Source organism: Rhinatrema bivittatum, chromosome 7 (genome assembly GCF_901001135.1).
Source record: "Rhinatrema bivittatum chromosome 7, aRhiBiv1.1, whole genome shotgun sequence".
Taxonomy (NCBI): Eukaryota; Metazoa; Chordata; class Amphibia; order Gymnophiona; family Rhinatrematidae; genus Rhinatrema; species Rhinatrema bivittatum.
Genome location: NC_042621.1, coordinates 231890505 through 231909842, shown reverse-complemented (window position 1 = coordinate 231909842; position 19338 = coordinate 231890505). Strand labels below are relative to the sequence as shown.

Here is a 19338-nt window from a genome sequence, read left to right as displayed (position 1 = left end):
CTTCCCCTGTTCCCTCCCAGGCCACTCTGAAATTAGAGCGGCCTCAGAGGGAACTTCCTTACCCCCCCACCCCACCCCACCCCACCCCACCTTACCTTCCCTTCCCCTACCTTTGTTGCTTTCTTTTTTTTGTTTTAAAACTTACTTCAGCCAGCCAACTGCCAGCGCGTGATCCCCGGCCCAGTGGCCGTGCAGAGGCCTCTGGCCACATCCCCACCCCACCCCCGGACCGCCCCTTTTGTAAAGCCCCAGGACTTACGTGCATCCCGGAGCTTTACACGCGTCGCCGGGCCTTTTGAAAATAGGCCTGGTGCGCGTAAGGCCGGTTATGCGTGTAAATACTTTTGAAAATCCAGCCCTTACTGAATAATAATTCAAGTGAAAAACAAACATGTGTTTGGGTTGCTATAGAGTCAAAAAAAGCCTTTGGATTGTTATATGAACTGAGATCAGATGTAGTTTCATTCTTTAGAAATTGAACTGAGATCAGTTACAGTTTCATCTTTAGAAATTGAGACAAACTATATTTACATCTGTTGTTATAATTAAAACTTTTTTAACAATCATAAATGATGATAAGCTATGTGCACATCTTTAATTATTAATTAGAAGGCTTGGGGAACACCTAGGGTGATTTTGTTAAGATCATTATATCTAGAAGAAGGTGGTATATATGCATATAATTAAAAACATATGTGATATATTGGTTGTGTTTAGAAATTAAACTGGTGTTTTGATGTGAAACATTCATTAGATATTAAGCCATTATTGTTAGTATGATATACACAAGATTCTGCTTTGCTGATTAAAATGTCTTTATGACATGGTGTTTTTAGAGTATGAATATGGTGTGTGTGTGCTTTTTTAGTAATAAGGTGTTGTTTTTTTATGAAGCTGCTACAATAAAATTGATTATATAAGTTTGAAAAACGTTTGATATGAATGTAGTTTCTTAACTCTCAATCGCTGAATGACCTCTCTCAGCAACATATCGTATCTATCTACCATTGATTCCATTATAATCATATAATTCCTCTTCTCAAATCACCACACTGGACCCCATCTGCTTCTGCATAAAGTCAAGCTTCTAGCATGTACCTATAAGTGTATTCATTCTGCAGCTCCATGTTTCCTATCCTCTCTTATTTCCCCATACACCTCTCTTCTCAAACTTCACACATCAGGCAAAGTACTCTTGTCTGAACCCTTTCCCCCATCACCAAATTTCATCTCTACCCCTTCTGCCTGACTGCATCAAAATCTTGAAATATCCTTCCTGAATATGTGTGCCAGGTCCTCTGTCTTAACATATTCAAATCCAGCCTGTTAATTCATGTCTTCATGACTGCCTTTAAGATCTGAACCTCAATTTTCATGCAACAGATTTATCCATCTAGATTTTAGCCTGAGGAGTACATTTCTTGCTCATGAATGGAACTGAGGCTGGTATTCCAACAATTTATAAACCAGTTCTCCTTGTAACCTTTCAAGACCCCAAACAACATATCTTGATACTCAGTTAAAAGTGTCTCACCTCAATTTAATCCTACTTGTTTTAAATCCTCTTAATCATGGCTTTGCTGCCTTACTGTTTTAACTCCAAGTCTTTTATTTATTTTTTGTTGTGCCTCCTTACTGTCTGTATCGACTAGATTTAAACTCCAAGGATTAGGGACTGTCCATTATTTGTCTTTGTGTAGCACTGCATCTGGTATACAAATTATGATAATAATAATATGGCACATTGTTCACAGCAAAAAACTGAAAAGAGACAATTTGTAGCACAACAAGTTTTCTATTTTAAAAAGTGTATTCTCTGTAGTCTACAGAGGTAAGGTTAAAAAATAATTGTTGTGAAATTTGAAAGTTCCATTAGAATCTGTTCTCCTGATAGTTAAGGCATTTTATCTTGTTCTTAGTGAATTAAGATCTGCATCAAGTTTTTTGGGGGGATCCAAAATACATTCTGACAGTTTGGGTCTCATTGCCTTTTTCAGAATTCATAGATATAAATAATAGGGTGAGATTATTGGCTGTTTTTGCCTTAGAACCAGATAAAAATTAGGCTGCGAAAATGTTTTTTTGGGGGAGCCAAAGAAAAGTGTTTTCTAGGTCATAATGTTGTCTTGTTCCCTAATGTGTCCAGAGCAACACAGCATAGACACAGGTTGTTTTTGGAAAAAGCAACAGGTAGCCACTATTGAGGCAATTTTTGCTTTGAAATCTTCTTGTTAATGCATAATCGTTAGTGAATATTAAGTATGTTTTCAGGTTCTGGATCATCCTGAAGGATTTCTGCAAAACAGGGCTCAATCTGTTAGTAGCAATGTTCAAGTTAACATTTAATTAGTGCGATTGATATTGTCTTGAACGCTTGATTTATTTTTCCTTTTCCTTTTTCTTTTTTTCTGGTCCCCCATATGTGGGCTAACTAATGGCTAATATTATTTCCCTAGTATACATTTTTTTCCTATTCTATTCTATAGTTATATTTACTTGATCAATAAATCAATAAAGAGATTATATCATAAATCATAACCAGAACTGGTCTCCTGCAAAGCTCAAGAATAGATTTTAAAGGGAAGATACATTGCTGTGGCTCTATCCTATCCTTGGGGCTCAAAATTGTATCAAGGCCAGGGATGTCTGCAGCACTGCCAGCCCTACAGAGCTATCCAAAGGCTGCCATCCAAGGTCCATAGTGTGAGCCTCTAGCTTGACAGTGTATCAATCTATAGGACCTGAGATAGAGGGAAGCCCAGAGTTGGGGGAAAGGCCTAAGGACAACCCTTATGTTTCACTATAGTTAAAAGTCATGAATCAAGTTTGAGAAAACCTTCAGCATGCCACCATTCTGGAATCCTGCCATTGCTAAATCAGCATTAAATACACACACATAAATTTAAAGGATTTTAATTTATGCAGCCCTACTCCCTTAGCAACCTAAAGTAACTAAGAACTCGGCAATATTAAGATGCAGAGAGTAGTCCAACAGTGGGAAATGTGGAAAACAGGATTTACATTCAGACAACATCCAACAAGGCATTGATCTGTGCAGTCTGGGTAAACAAGCATCGGGGCAACTTGCTTGATGTGGCGGTTGCTATCCTTAACCTTTAAGCCTTATGCTCACCTTTGAAGCAACGCCAACATTGCTCTCTGCATCAATGACAGGGGATGGCAGGAAATTTGAGTCAAACAGTTACTAACAAGGGCCCTGAACTTGGTGGTTGATGATACAGTTAAGTATGGGAAAACAAGTGTGGAAGCTTGCTGGGCTGACTGGATGGGCCGATTGGTCCTTTTCTGCCGTCATTTCTATTTTTCTATGTAAGTGGGATGAGGGCCTTCCAGTCTTTTACACTGTATTTATTTATTTAAATTCTTTTAATATACCGATGCTCAAGACAATGTCTTATCATACCGGTTTACAATAGAACTAGGGGAAAACCAATAAACACGGAAAAGAATGGCAAAGTTACAATAAACAGGGGGTGTAAAACATGGCCGTTAGAAGTGAAAGAAATAGTTAAACAAATTCCACTAGAGGAAGAACTAAAGTAAGCAGAGAGCAAACTGATTCAATAGTAGAAATATGAATGCCACATATATGATATAATGATATGATATGATATATGATGAATGCCACATATATGATATGATATGATGATATTCATATCATCATTCAGATGATGATATGAATGCCACATATATGATTATCTACAAGCTGGTATGTGGTTATATATATATGTGTGTCTGGTTCAAAAAGCTCCTGATGTTCAGAGATCTCTGGAGGGTAAAGTGGTAGACCTGGAAGAGGCGAGGCAGACAGCAAGCTATATAGAGGAGATCTTCAGGGACATAGTAGCCAAGTCTTAATGCCAGTCTGGCAGCCCCTGTGCTGCCTTGGAGGAGCAAGATCACCTGGGTGGACAGCATCACCTTAGTGCAACAGGAAGTGATCCTATAGATAAGACCTGCTCTCCAGGTGATGCAATATCCTGTCACACCAAAGATGGGTTTCAAAGAGCTTGTACCCAGGAGGGAAGGGTTAGGTTAGCTGTCACAGTTGGTGATTCCATTATTAGGAATGGAATCCATTATTCTGAATTACCAATCAATCCTCATGTCCACCACCCATCCAGCTATCTACAGTGGTGGACATGAGAATTGATTGGTAATTTGGCTGCTTGGTGCAAAGGTAGCAGACCTTACATGTCACCTAGTTAGGATTTTAGACAGTGTTGAGGAGGAGCCAGCTGTCGTGGTGCATTTGGGCACCAGTGACAAAGGAAGATGTGGGAGGGAGGTTCTGGAAGCCAAAATTTAAGTTCTTAGGTAGAAAGTTGAAATCCATAACCTGCGAGGTAGTATTCTCTGAAATGATCCCTGTTCCATGCACAGGACCCCAGAGACAGGCAGAGTTCCAGAGTCTAAATGCATGGATGAGATGATGGTTCAGCGTAGAGGACTTTAGTTTTGTTAGGAACTCATCAACATTGTGAGCAAGGGGGATCCTATTCCAAGTGGATAAGTTCCAACTTAACCAAGGTGGAACCATGCTGTTGGCACGAAACCTTTAAAAAGGAGAATACAGCATATTTTACACTAGAACAAGGGGGAAAGCTGAAAGTTGTTCAGTAGTGCATGGTTCAGAAGGAGATATGTTTGAAGGATACTAAAGAAACAGGGGAGTTAGAGCAACCTGATAGAGTGATTCCTGTAAAAGCAAAAGTAGCCCATGTGCCTAAAAGTAAAGAAGAGATTGAGTTTAAAATTTCCAAAATTTCTCTCTTAACTGCTGGAAAGTTGTATATACAAAAATAAAATGTACCTTGAAATCCTAATGCCAGGAGTTTAAAAAAATAATATAGGAGAGTCAAAATGTATAGCACTGAATAAAGAAGTATAAATAATTGGTATCTCAGAGACCTGGTGGAAGTAGAATAACAAATGGTCAGTGCTATACTAGGGTACAAATTATATCGCAATGATAAGACTGATCAAATTGGAGGGGCTGTGGCACTTTGTTAGGGATGGCATAGAGTCAAACAGGATAAAGATCCTGCAGGAGACTAAATACAAAGAAGAATTTTATGAGTGGAAATTCCACGTGTGATGATGAAGAGTATAACAGTGGGATATACTACTGTCCAACTTGCCAAAATGAAGAGTTAGATGATGAAATACTAACAGAAATTAAGGAAGCTAACAAATTTGACAGCTCAGTAATAATCTGAGATTTCCATTACCTCAATATTGACTGGATAAATGTCATGTTGGGACATGCTAGGGAGGTAAATTTTCTACATGCAGTAAATGACTGCTTCAAGGAACAGCTGATCTGGGAACCAATGAGATGAAGAGGCATTTTTAATGCTTAGTAGAATACAGGACTTGGTGCTAGAGGTAACAGTAGTGGGGCACCTCAGAAATAGTAATCATAAAGCGATCAAATTTGACTTAATGACTAGAGGGAAGACATTAAGTAAATCTACTGCATTAACATTTAATTTTCAAAAGGGAGACTTTAATAACATGAGAAAAATAGAAAAAAACTAAAATGTGCAGAGTTTACATCATGCATAGACATTGTTTAAAAATACCATCTTGGAAGCCCAGACCACATATATTCCAAGCACTAAAAATGGTGGAAAGAAGGCTAACTGCGAGTATGGTTAAAAGGTGAGGTAAAAGAGGCTATTTTAGCCAAAAGAACGTCTTTCAAAAATTAGTAAAAGGATCTATCTGAAGAAAATAGGAAAAAGCATAAGCATTGGCAAGTTACATGGAAAACATTGATAGGACAGTTTAAGTTCCATAGTAGGAATTACCAGCCAGGAAAAGGATCTGGGCATCATTGTGGACAATACTTTGAAATCCTAGGGTCAGTGTGCCTTGGTGGTCAAAAAACAAACAGAATGTTGGGAATTATTAGAAAATGAATAGAGATTAAAACTGACAATGTCATATTACCACTGTGTCACTCCATGGTGAGACCACACTGTGTGCAATTCTGGTCACATCTCAAAAACATAGAGCTGAACTGCAAAAGGTACAGAGAAGAGCAACCAAAATGATAAAGGGTCAGATTTTCAAAGGGTTTCACGCGCCGGGCCTATTTTCAAAAGGCCTGGTGGCGCGCGTAAAGCCCCAGGACGCATGTAAGTCCAGGGCTTGAAAAAATAGGCGGGGAATGGGTAGGGAGGACCGGGGCGTGGCCAGAGGCCTCCGAATGGCCACTGTGTCGGTGGATTGCACGCCAGCAGTTGGCTGCTGCATGCAAGTTATGCCTGCAGGCAGGCGTAACTTGCATGCAGCGGCCAGAGGCAGGCGTACCTTTATCTCAGATAAAGGTACTTTTTTTGGGGGGGGGCTGGGGGGCGGGACAGGTAGGGGAAGGGAGGGGAAGGTGGGGGGGGGAAGGAAAGTTCCCTCCGAGGCCGCTCTGATTTCGGGTGGCACACGTATACCTTTTAAAATCTGCCCCAAAGGGAATAGAGCAGCTCCCCTATCAGTAAAGGCAAGAGAGGTTAGGGCTGTTGGAGAAGAGATGGCTGAGGTGGGGATATGATAGAGGTCTATAAATTCATGAGTGGAATAGAATAGGTAGATGTAAATCAGTTATTTATTCTTTCAAAAAAAACAGAAAACTAGAGGACACTCCTTGAGGTTAGTAAGTAGGACTTTTAAAACAAATTAGAGACAAAACATTGTTTTCTCTCAATGCACAATTAAGCTCTGGAATTCATAGCTGGATGATGTGGTAAAGGCAGTTAGTGTAGTTAGGTTTAAAAAAGATTTGGACAAGTTTCTGGAGGAAAAGTCCATAAATTGTTATTAAACAGGTAGACTTGTGGAAAGCCACTATTTAACCCTCGGAGTTAGCAGCATGGGATCTATTGTTTGGGATTTTGCAAGTTCTTGTGATCTGTTTTGGGTTCTTGTGGTTTCTCAGGTGTGAAAGGGACTACTGACTGGGCTTGGTGCCTATCAGGACTGAGGTTTGCAGCTTATTCCTTATAGGAGCTCACTAGAGCTATCCCTCATAGGAGAGCCTTTCTGCAGTTTATACCTTATAGAATTTAACTGTTACACAATACAGTTTAGGGAATGATGTATGGGGACTGCAATCATACCATACTCACCCTTGATAATCACAAAATGAACCCAGGTAACAGCTGTTTATGTATATAAAAAGCAGAGCTTACGTTCCTTATTAGATGTTCTTTGAGCTCAAAGAATCTGTGCATTTCTGTCACTCACTGGAATGCTCTTGATCTGTGACAGCTTGGCTCATCTTTTTATGTTTGATTTTACATTGTGTTCTGTGGATTAACCTCCTTTCGAAACAAGACTGAATGTGATGCCTTCAGGAGGCTGGATGCATCTGTGAGTACAGTACTAACTCATTTCTCAGGTCTGCTTGTTCCTTAGTTGTTCCTCTACCTATTTTGCACTTTGACAAGGAAAAGTAAAAACTCTTCGTGTAAACATGAATTCAATGAGAGTTTTTTCTGAGGCCTACAGACTAGTCACCTGAGTGTGACTGATACTCAGGTACCCTCCATTATAACAGGATCCTGGATTTGATGAACCCTTGGTCTGACCCACTATGGCAATTCTTATTTTCATATGTGAATGGAAAGAACAAAGCATAATTTTCACTAATGTTAAAAGCAAATGCTGCATATCAGGTTCCCTCTTATTCAAATATATCAGAGGTGCTCATATAGAGAGGGCAGGGGTAGGCATGAATGATCCTGCAGGGGAGGACAGGGTGGAATAGAGTTTTTTTCCAAGTCCTAAACATTTTGGCTGGCACTTAAAATTTTTGAAAAATGTTCTGCCCTCATACCATCTGTCTGTGTTGTGTAGCCTGTCTGTATGGATGTGGAGTGTGCATGGGTCTGTGCTTATCTGGTCTCTGTGTCTGGTGTGCTATGGTTTGTGTGTGGTACCTCCTGTGTCTTTCTTTCTCTGTTTACATGTGATGTGTTGGCCTGTGGTATATCTGTGCCTTTCTCTGTGTCTGGGTGAGGTGTGTCTGTGTTCAGATAGTGGCATGGTATGTCTGTGTTTCTGGGTGGGGGGTCTTTGTGTCTATATCTGGTTATAGGGTATTTATGTCTCTATCTTTTTGTCTGAGTTGGGAGTGTCTGTTTCTCTCTGAGGGTGAGGTGTCTCCATCTGTCTGGGTATGGGACATCTGCTTCTGTCTGTGTCTCTTTGGATGACGGGTGTCAGATTGCCTATGTGTCCGCCTCTCTGTCTCTTGTCTGGATGTCGGATGTCTATCTTTTTATGTCCAAGTTTGTGTGTGTGCTTGCTCTTCCCAGCAATTTGAAGAGTAACAAAAGAGGGGCTTTGAGTCATTTGTGGCTTGTCATCTGGTTCGAGATTTGATTGGTTGGCAATGGCAAGAGAATTTGACACCAGGCCAGGTTACCCTTCATGTGCGTGCTCATATACCTCTTTATATCTCTCTGTTTGTGTACATGTATATTAAACGATGTAATGCCACTTAGAGTCCCAACTAATTGCATGGCTCAAAAGGTTTTCTCATCCCTGAAATATATGGTGAATTAACCAGACCTACATCCCCATCCTGAAACTATAGAATTAACCTACATTTCCATTCTAAAACTATAGATAGGAAAACTAGGAATTAAAGTGCCTGTTTGCAGTTGAGTCCCAACCTCAACTCTCCAAAAGGGTAATTCCTTCAAGGTTTAAATGCTAAGTAGAGATCAGAGAGCTCAAATTCACACTTCATCAGGAACCAGCTGAGATGTTAAATAACTCATTAACTGTCATTGATTAACTGAATAGTGACCTTTGGCCTTCCTTCAGTTAGGTGGGGGGTGCAGGAGAGATCAGACTGGCAAGTGAAGTACCAATTACCTAACAAAGACTAACCCCTGTGCCCTTGAAAATACCTATGAAGAGATTAGTGAGTTAAACAGCCTATCTCAAGGGTCCAGAATCGAGATTCCTAGTAGTAAAAGGGTCTCCCCAGTTTTAGGCATCTCTAGCTCAAATTACTAATAGCTAGTAATGAATCCACTGTATCATGTTAATACTCTGAAACATATTGAGAAGCTACTTTTGAGGCTTCAGAGGTTCATGTGCTTTGGCACCTGTGTGTATATTTTAAAAAATTGTTGACGCAATAAAATACATCAAAACCCTCAGCATAACCTACTACGCATTTTCAGATAGATTTTGAAAGCCCTGTGCATGTCAAAAAAGGGAGATAAGAGCACAAGTTGGGCTGGCATGTGTCAAGCGGTTCTGATAAGCCACCCGCGGGTGCGCTTATCTCCCGCTGCGCGCACAGGTGAAAAGTTTCTAAAAATGGGGCGAACAGGCATGGTCTGGGCGGGGCATGGGCATGTTGGGGCCTGGCCAAAAAAAAGTGCACGCAAATACTTAAGTGCACAGTGCGAGCCGGGGTCCCCTGCCGCGTAAATTTACTTCTGCTATGGAGGAGATGTAAGGAGTAAAATGAAAAATTTAGGCCACGCAGCAGGGTTTTATGGGTCGGGGCTAACAGGGAGCAAGGATGGCTTTAAAATTAGCGGGGTTTGCAAGTCTTATTCCTAACTGGGTGAACTGGGAACACAGGCTATGGAGTTGGCGCACGTCTCGTAAAATTTCCCCATCTCACACGGTAGACGCGGGATTTACGCACATACGTGAGTATGTTATAAAATGGACATATCTCTGGACGCAAGCCAGCATACACGCATATATGTGCGCCCGAGCGGCTGTTTCAAAGTTACTGGTCCTGTGTTCAAATTTTAATAAGAATTTCACCAAATTTTCTTTATGTATGTTTTAAATTATTTTTGTATCAAGATCAGCATATACCTAGCCCTTAAGAATAACTTCAAACATCAAAGTGTTACTAGAAAGGTAATGAATTTCCTTTGATACTTAATACTAAAGCAACAAGCTAAGATATAGCTATTTTTTATTTTCCTGTTTTTGAAAATCCCATATTAAAAATTGCCTTACCAATTCAGATCAATTTGCTTGCAAACAGAAGGGTTTTCTTTTCATTTGGATTTTAGATTAAGGGTGTTAAAACTCACTGGTGATACTGATCTGATGTCCTTTGATCTTAACTGCTGAAAGGAAGTTAAGGCTGTTTTTCTCCCAGTCCTAGGCCAGAATGCTGGCACCAGTGTCCTGTGGCGACATTGAGCTATTAAAGAACCATCTGCACCAGACACTGTAAGCAGCTATGTGCTATCTAAGGACCACCAGTCATTTTATTCAATATCAGATAAGTCTATCATAAAGAGCTAGGTACTAAGGAGCAGATTCATGAGAGGTTTTAATGCATTGGTAAGGGCATTAAAGTAAACCATTGATAAAGCAGGCCATATATGAGAATGGTAGATTTGGTATTTCTTTTATTGAAATGTCAGTAACAAATATGCACAAAACAAGGAACTATTTCACTTTATAAATCTATTTCCATTAGAAAAACAACCACATTTCAAGGCTACTAATTTGATTTCAAGCACAATATCAAGAAATATACATATCTGCCTAGCAAGATTTATCTATTGTAGGTGGAATAAAAATATTTTAAAATATTGTAAAAATATAAAAAAGTAATAATTTAAAAAAATGTTGAACTACATGAGATTTCAAAACTACAGGCTATGTGTGTGTATATATGTGTGTGTGTGTGTGTATATATATACACACATATAAGTGTATGTATATCTACAGTACCTGAATGTAATCCGCTTTGAAGTGCCAAAAATGTGGAATATCAATAAACAGTAAACGTAAATGTAATAAATATGTACATATAGATCGATAGATTAAAATTTCTGGTTCTGACAATCATAGGGGGGTTATTTTCTATCCGTATCGCATGCGAAAAGGGACTTTTCGCATGCGATAGCAAACGGGGGCAGAGTCGGGGCGGGGAGGGAAGGAGTCGGGGGCGGCGAGGAGGCGGACGCGGCGGTATCTTCGCTGGCGGCGATAAGGTAAGCCACGTTATCGCCACCAGTAGCGCTGCAAAAGCCGGCAGCGATAACACCGCGGTGGTGCGATCGCTGCCGGCTTTCACAGGCCCCCCCCCCCCCCCGTTACCGCCGGGATTCACCATTCTCTGCAAGAATGGAAAATACAGGCCATAGGTTGCTATACAATATTACATACACATCAGTGCAATTTACATTTCAAACTGTTCATGAGTTACATTGATGAAAGAATTAGCCAGTTAAACATGTCCAGCTTCAATGTTTCCTTAAAAAGATTACTGCAAGAAATATTTGTCTCAAAGCGGCAAGTTGGGACTAGTCTTCCTCACATACACAAGAGAGTTTTAGAATCTGTTCATAACTACAACTGTATAATTTCCCTTGGTATGCAAGTTTTTTAAGTATCTGTTCTAATGAATTTTTTTTCCAGGAAAAGCTTTAGCTGCAGCCAGAAATTTTTTAGAATGAGACCTAGATTCTTGGATTCAGCATAATAATAATAATAATAATAATGTTAAACTACATGATCTTTCAAGATTATAGGTCACTATACACAGATACCTTTTAAAATGTGTATGACATGCAACAATTGTTTTTTCTATAAATGTTTATCCAAACAAGTTATGCACATTAAGTAAAAAAAATCTTTGTAACCCACATAAACTTTGTTTAGCAGATAAAAATCATACAAATGTAACTGAATAAAAGGAGTCTAGAACTGGCAAGAGCCTGAACAGTAAATAGTTCCCACGTTTTTATTGCACAGTGGCTATTTCTTAAGTCTGCTTGGTTAATAACAGTTTTTAGACTACTCCAGAAATTTGTCCAAAACTTTTTTTAAACCCAGCTATGCTAACTTCCTTAACCACATAATCTGGCAATGAATTCCAGAGCTTAATTGATCACCGAGTGAAAAATATTTTTCTCCAATTTGTTTTTAATGTATTACTAACTTTATGGAGTGTTCCTGATTTACATTACTATTCTATTCCACTCATGATTTTATAGACTTCTATCATATCCCCTCTCAGCCATCTCTTCTTCAAGCTGAAGAATCCTAACCTCTTTAGCCTTTCCTCATAGGGGTGCCTTCTCTTTATTTTTTGCAATGCAACTATATATTTTTTTTAGATGCAGCAACCCTGGAGCGATGCAGAGGTATTATGACATTTACCATTTTAATCTCCGTGCCTTTCAAAATAATTCCTAACATTCGGTTTGCTTTTTTTGACATGCCTCTGCACACTGACAGAGGATTTCCAAGTATTATCCATTATAACCCCCAGCTCCTTTTCCTGACGGAAATTCCTAATATGGGCATTTCCTTTGCTGTAAAATATTTAGCACCTTGAAGAGTTTGAAATGTAAATTGCACAAATGCATACCACTGTATGCCCATCTACCAATGTTAGAACCACAATTTTGAACAACAAAAGTTTGTTATATCTGCATTTTGATAATGTATAGAAATATTACAAAAAGATCAATATCATAGCATCTGATGCTTAGCAATTTTAAAAAATGGTCTTAATTAAATAACACAGACCTGGTAAGTTACATGCTGAAAATTTTGAATTAAAATTTCAGGAACTGTTAACAGTATCAGGTGTATTTATAGTTAAAGGGAATATATCAGTACAAAATGGTTAAATGTTAGTTTGCTTTTCTATCTCCTACACTTTTAGAGCTTTAGATATTTCAGCAACTATTGGGAAAATAGTGTCATTTTAGCTACTTAAGAAACCCAGTGTTAGGTTAATGATATTTATTTGCTGGTCATCCTTGTAGATGAAAGGTTTGATGGGAGGGGGTTAGCTGAGAGAGGCTTGTGGATGATTTGCATAGGAGGGAAAGGATATAACAGGTAATGCAAATCACTAAGGAGAGACTTAACTAACTAATGGCAGACATTCTGGAGCCAGGCCGAACAGCGTTGCATATTGTGTGAATCGTTCATCCAGCTCTTTTCATTTGGATAATTGATGATAATTAGATGCTGTTTATCTGGAGCTTTGATGTTTGTTTACATTCGCAAACAACTTTTTCCTGGAGTAGTTCTGTATAAATGTCTCAGCCCTACTTTTTAACTTTCCATGAAATCCATCTGCCCACCGGAGAAGGATTGAGAGAGAAGACATGGCGCGAGCTCCTTTTTCTATTGAGTGGCTCTCCCAGAGCAGCCATAGCCAAGCCAGAAGAGAGCAAAGTGTTGCAGACACTTTAGGCGAGACACTGTCAGTCCTTAGTGGGTGTTTCTCTCTTCAAGACACAGAAGCTTTAAATCATACAAACCTACAACTGGTTCCTGAAACCGGAGATGGGACAATGATTTCAAAGGAAAATGAAAGGATAAAAATGCCAGAATCTGAATACAGCCTAAAAGTGAATCTTGGCTTGGTCTCTATTTCTTCATCAGGTGAATATATCTACACATTATACCTATCTATAGTTTGCAAGTGGGTATAGCTTTAGCCATGTCTAATTTAAGATCATGCTAACTCAGAGATCTTGTATATGCCATATATTAAGATAAAAATAGATCTGCAATATCTGAAAAAAAAAAAAGAAATTTGTCATTAAAGTCGTATTATGGGAATCTAGTTAGAATCTATCTTGATGTGGCTAGAGCCACACGGGAAAGAAGGAAGGGTTTCCTTGGAATGTGCCAAGACGTTCAGACTCCAGGCGCGTCCGTCCTTCTCAGATATCCGTATAAATGTTTAGTGGAGTTAAATGCTGATTGTTTTATTTTCTTTCTCCCAGAACAACTTAGGTCTTTTTTTTAGATGGAAGGACAGGGAATGTGCTCCTACCTCCCTAGAGCTTCGAGTTGATTTGTCAATTTGTAAAACAGGGCTAGGAAAATGCTTGTGTTAAAGCTTTTTCCTTTTGTTAATTATTGCTCTTTACTCCTCTCCTCCCTCTATCTTTGCTGATCAGCATAATGGGAGGAAGATTTCTTTAAAAATATATTTTTTGCTGTTATTTCAATTTACATGGAGATTCTTAAAACTCTCATGATGTTTCTGTGCAAATTTTTTTTTCTTTGTATTACTAATTGAAACCTTATAAATAAAAAAAAAAAAAGTTATCGGAGAAGTGGAAAAATGGGCCTAAGCAAAATCTGAATATTGAAATAATGTGATCATTGCAGAAACCTCATGAATCTATTGGTTAAAAACTGATCAGGATGTTTTTTTCTTTCTCTATGGAATATGAACATGTGTGTATCTTGTCAAGCAACTACTCCTTAATTGTCAACGATTATGTTTGCTAATGAAATCAGAAACTTCAGTGTTGATGTTCCGCAGAGTGAAATTTTTTTATTAGCTCCCAGGTCACAGTTATAGCGTTAATTTTAAATTCTTCCTGATTTTTTTCTCATATATGTGATATTGTTTGAGACTCCTTTTTCTATCCATTTACACATATGTTCTCATTAGATCTATACCTTCAATAAAGTCCCAGTAGGAAAACTTATAAATCAAAACCTTCCCTGATAAAATATATCTGTATCTTCAACCAAACGTTTATCTAAAAGGAAAATGCATGACCATCATGTTCCACAGGCTCAATGCTGCAATGTTTACTACAATGTCTTTTCATTCCCTGAATATCAATGTACTCATCGGTAAATGCCTCCTCACCTTTTTTTAAATGAAAATTTAGTGAAATATAAGTGAAAAAGAAACTCATCTTAAATAGCTATAGCGAGCACTCTTCTGGATATCACCATAAGTTTACCAAAAGGGAAGCGATCTGTAACATATCCTGATGCATGCTTTTTAATAGTTTATAGTGGCACAGCACTTATAGAAAAATAAAAAAAAATGTGGACTACAAAAGTCTGACAGTTGTGCCACATGTAATCCCAAACTTGTAAGCACTTGGTTAATGATGGTATCATGTTTATGGGTAAGATTTGTTATTAATCGGGCCCTTAAAATGACTTGGAATAATTACATTTGAAGTACAAATTTATCTTAATTCTTGGGACATAATTCGGAAAAAAAAGCGTGTGCTTTTCTTCCAAGGATGACATATCAACATAGTTAATGAAACATGGAAACCCTAGTTTGATTTCCTTTTCCACCATCTGCTGTGTAACTGAGCAAGTTATTCAAAGCACTCAAAGGAAAAGAGACATTTGTAACAGTGCAAGTTAACTTGTACATAGGGATCTTTGTTTTTAGCTTAAAGCTATTTTCATCCATAAATTTTTCCCAAAGTTACAATTGGTTTAAACTGATTTTCACCCTAATATTTGGCTGATAATAGTGTCTCAAGGCCTCCAGCAACTGCTGGAAACCAGTGCAGGCCAAAGAACCTGCAGTGTTTCAAGCCCTGCCCCCCCCCCCCCCCACACACACACACACACACACCCCAGCAAAAGTGCTGGCCCTCCACTGCTGCTGATAATGGTGTTTCAAGTCCTGACTTGAAAGTATCTGCTGCTAGGTGACACCAGTGCAGCATTTGGAATGGGCCGTGCCCAGCAAAAGCGTTTCCCGGCAAGCTCCCTGGCCCCATACAAAAGCAGAAGTGCAGTGCAGTGCTGCAGAGCACAGGAGCCTCAGTTTTATGCTGCTGAAGGAGAGAAAAGCCTGGTACCACCTCTGGTAAGGATGAGTGTGGTTGCAATGGGGAGGGGGGGTGGGAAGAAGGAGATTCTCCAGGGTGTGAGAAGTGAAAGGGAAATGCTAGGCAGGGGATGGGGGTAGAGATAGGAATGCTGCTGAGCTGGTGAGTGGCAGAATCTGCTTAATATTGTTTTATTTTCCTGACATCTGTCCACCAAGATAAACTCCCATAATTAGTTACCCAGAAAAACAAGTCACATTTTTCCACTGATTTTCTCCTGTTTTTGTTCTTGTGATAATAAACCCTGATAAAGTCCCGGGAAAGATTTAAAAAATAGAAACCAAAGATTAAGTTCCCTACTTGTACAATACTATGCATGCTAGTTCCATTATAGATTCATGTTATTAAATGCAAGTAACTTAGCCCTGGATTCATCATTCCACTATCGGTATTCCATGCCACAGATGCGGCTGCGTTGAACACTTTTTGTCCCTGTAGCGCCAGTAGAAAAGGTGTAGTTATTTCCGGTTTGCCAGCAATAATGTGCGAAACATTATCGCCCACAGCACTACCGGCCCCTCATTATTCAAAACCCCACCCAAACTCCTCCCTTTTTTATTTTAATTTCAAGTTTAAATATTCCAATTGTGATGCGGTAATTATCGCATGTATTACTGCGGGTACACATCCAATAAGGCCCTATCACGATTTGATGAATGACCCTCTTAGCTATGTTCTTGTTAACATTTTATTGCTATTGTCTGTACATACAGGTAGGTCTTGATTATGTATGTTGTATCTGTAAACCGCTAAGCTTTAGCACTGTTGACTGTCAATAGCCGTGTAGGCCAGCACAGGAATATCACTGATCCTTTTATCTTTAGTGTCCTTTACAGTGAATCCCTTCCAAAACGGCAATTTTCTCTGCTAGTACTGGGATCCCAAGCAAGTCTTGGATTGAATTCCTGTTGTTATCTATAGGTGCCAGGCCAGGTTGCAGCAATGGAGTGGACTCCGGCTATGAGAGTGAGACTGGCCGCTCGGAGTGCACCTCACCCGGGAAAGAGTTGGTGGAGGAGGAGGAGGAGGTGCCAGCTACAGTGGAAGAGAGCTGCAGGTTGAGGCGTAGACTGAGGACAGCGTTCAGTGCCCAGCAGCTCAGTACCTTGGAGAAAACCTTCTGCCAACAGAAATATCTGAGAGCTAATGAGAGGCACCGACTGGCTGATAAGCTTCAGCTCTCAGAAGTTCAGGTACCCAGCTCCCGTCACGGTTTCTCACTTTGAAAGAACTGCCTTTTTTGAATATGAAAAACTAAAATTGAGCCTAGGTTTCACAAATCCTTTTTGTGTTTGCCTGTCTCTGTTAAAACCCTTTTGAAAATTGGGTCAGACCAGCCACGATCCCAGTCTTCTCTCATTGGAAAAGACTTGTTTATTATACCTTTCAAATGCTGAGTATGAGTACATAACTATAATGCATGCTGATGCACTAGAACAGGAGTATGCAGCTTCCATAAGTGCCACAAGCTGGTGGGGTTTTCAGGATATCTGCACTAAATATTCATGAGATGTATTAGCATGCACTGCTTCTATTGCATGCAGATGTTTCTCAGGTATATTTATTGCAGCATTGGAGGACCTGAGTTGCCTACCTCTGTGCTACAAAGTTACCCCCAGAATCATCAAAAAGTGTTAATAATGCATTGATAATGCCTGCATTAAGAAAAAGGGGCATGTTTAGGGAAATTTTAGAATTACTGCACCACGTGGTAACTTACTGCTTTGCATCAGTAATATCGCGTGGTGTGGTAAACTTAGCGCCCCCTGCGCTAATCCCTATTTTCATTTCGTGCACTAAGGAGAGAGAGAGAGATGAAATATCTACTATCTTCTCTCGCCCTAGCTTGATGGGACTCTATAACAGGGTACCATCAAGCTAGGGCGAGATAACATAGTACAAAATGTCATCTCTCTCTCTCAATCTTCCCCCCCCCCTTCCCCCCAGAAATGGCCAAATTGAAATTCCTTCCTGCCATTTCACCAGGAAAAAAGGTGTAGTTATTTCCAGCATTAAAACCATGCAGTATCATTTTGATGAATGACCTGGTTTGATAGCAAACCAGCACTAACTTATATGATGCCAATATAGGATATTTTCGTATTTCAGTTTGTTAGTATATTGAAGGAAGAAGAAAAAATAAACGATAATAAAGTTTGAAAAGTTGCAAGCTTTTTGAAGACCTAGATAGAACCAGTTGTTTTCTTCTTAACCTTTTTTGCATTACTTAACTTTAGCTTTTTTTTTTATATTGCTTTTGAAATTTCCTATTAATATTAGTAAAGTTATTTTCTTGTGAGTGTTATATTATCGGTAGGTATAACATACTAATATACTCAACTGATGTACTTACAAAGAATGTCATTTTCTTCTGTCAACAGATAAAAACTTGGTTCCAGAATCGCCGAATGAAGATGAAAAGGCAGATGCAGGACACCCATCCATATCCATTTCCCCAAGCTTCATTTTACAATTTTATTCATTGTGGACAACAGAACTTGCCACCTTTTCAATATTCCCATTATTATTATTATTATTATTAGATTATTTCTTACCTAACCTTTCTCCAAGGTTGCACAGAACAAAACTTGGCAATGTGTTGCCCCTTTCCCTAACTAGAAGCAGCCCCAGTTCCAGCAGCTCGATGTGGCGAGCAATTGCCCTTGAAAATAGTAATCCAAGAGGGGGGAAGGGGTGCTTTTTTGTACACTCACAGCTTTGTCTGTAAGCTGTGGCTAATGGTTAGAGCACACAACTATAAGTCAGATCAGTTCCTTGGGTGCTACTTCTAATTCTTAAGAAAACAATTTTATTTTTAACTCAGTTTATCCAATTGTAAGCATTAATAATAACTGTGTCTCTCCCCTACTCCTTTAAAAACTTAATTGTAATCTGAGTGACAAATGTGCCATCAATGCCAGTAGCTGTCATATATGTATTAAATTATAATTAATTGGGTTACTGTTTGTATGAAAAATATTTAAAATCAATATAATTATTAGCTTTTGAAAATTTGTCATAAAAATTGCTGGAAATGGTCAATATGAATTATTTGAGAATATTCTTATTGATCATTTCAAATAATTGTGATGATGTAGAAATAAAGTTCTAAGTGACTGAGATATCAGCCACATTGCTTTGAATGTTTTGTGATAAATTAATGAAAACTGGACATGTTTTGCACTGTTTTTTCTCATTAGGAAGTGGAAAGTGCACAAGAGTATACATGTACAGTCTGATTATGATAAGTATTCTGTTAATGGAGAGATTGCTTTATTCATATTGAATAGTTGAATAAATTAATATATGTTTTACTTATTGCCTCGGTTCTGTTCAAAATGCCTCATTAAGTATAATCCTTAGATACTGTAGCTGTAGTGCAGAGTTCTAGCCACTGTATAGGTCCTACAGAAAACTGCTGCAGGCTTTGTAGGTTGTGATTCATTTTATTTTGAGGGAAATACATAAAAAAAAACCCATAATATCTTGGTGAAGAGAAATAAATCCATAAATAGGAATTCAAGGTGAGAAACAAGGTCACCTTTACAACAGTCCAACATAAATTTAAGAAAGGTACCAGGCAGAAAATGTACATTTTATATGCTGTAAACATAGTTAAGTAGGAAAATCAACAAACGTTACTCTTGCTTAGTTCGCTACCAAGAAAGTTTTTAAAGAAAGCAATGAC

General features: G+C 38.8%; 1 protein-coding gene across 1 annotated transcript; it reads left to right on the top strand.

Annotated features, from left to right (window-relative positions):
• Positions 1–12126: 12126 nt before the first annotated feature.
• Positions 12127–18911, top strand: LOC115095797 (homeobox protein vent1-like). Its single transcript, XM_029609966.1, has 3 exons — positions 12127–13425; positions 16572–16843; positions 18032–18911. Exons 1-3 carry the CDS (start codon positions 13146–13148, stop codon positions 18191–18193), a joined length of 714 nt encoding a protein of 237 aa, XP_029465826.1. The 5' UTR covers positions 12127–13145; the 3' UTR covers positions 18194–18911.
• The last annotated feature ends 427 nt before the right edge of the window (positions 18912–19338 follow it).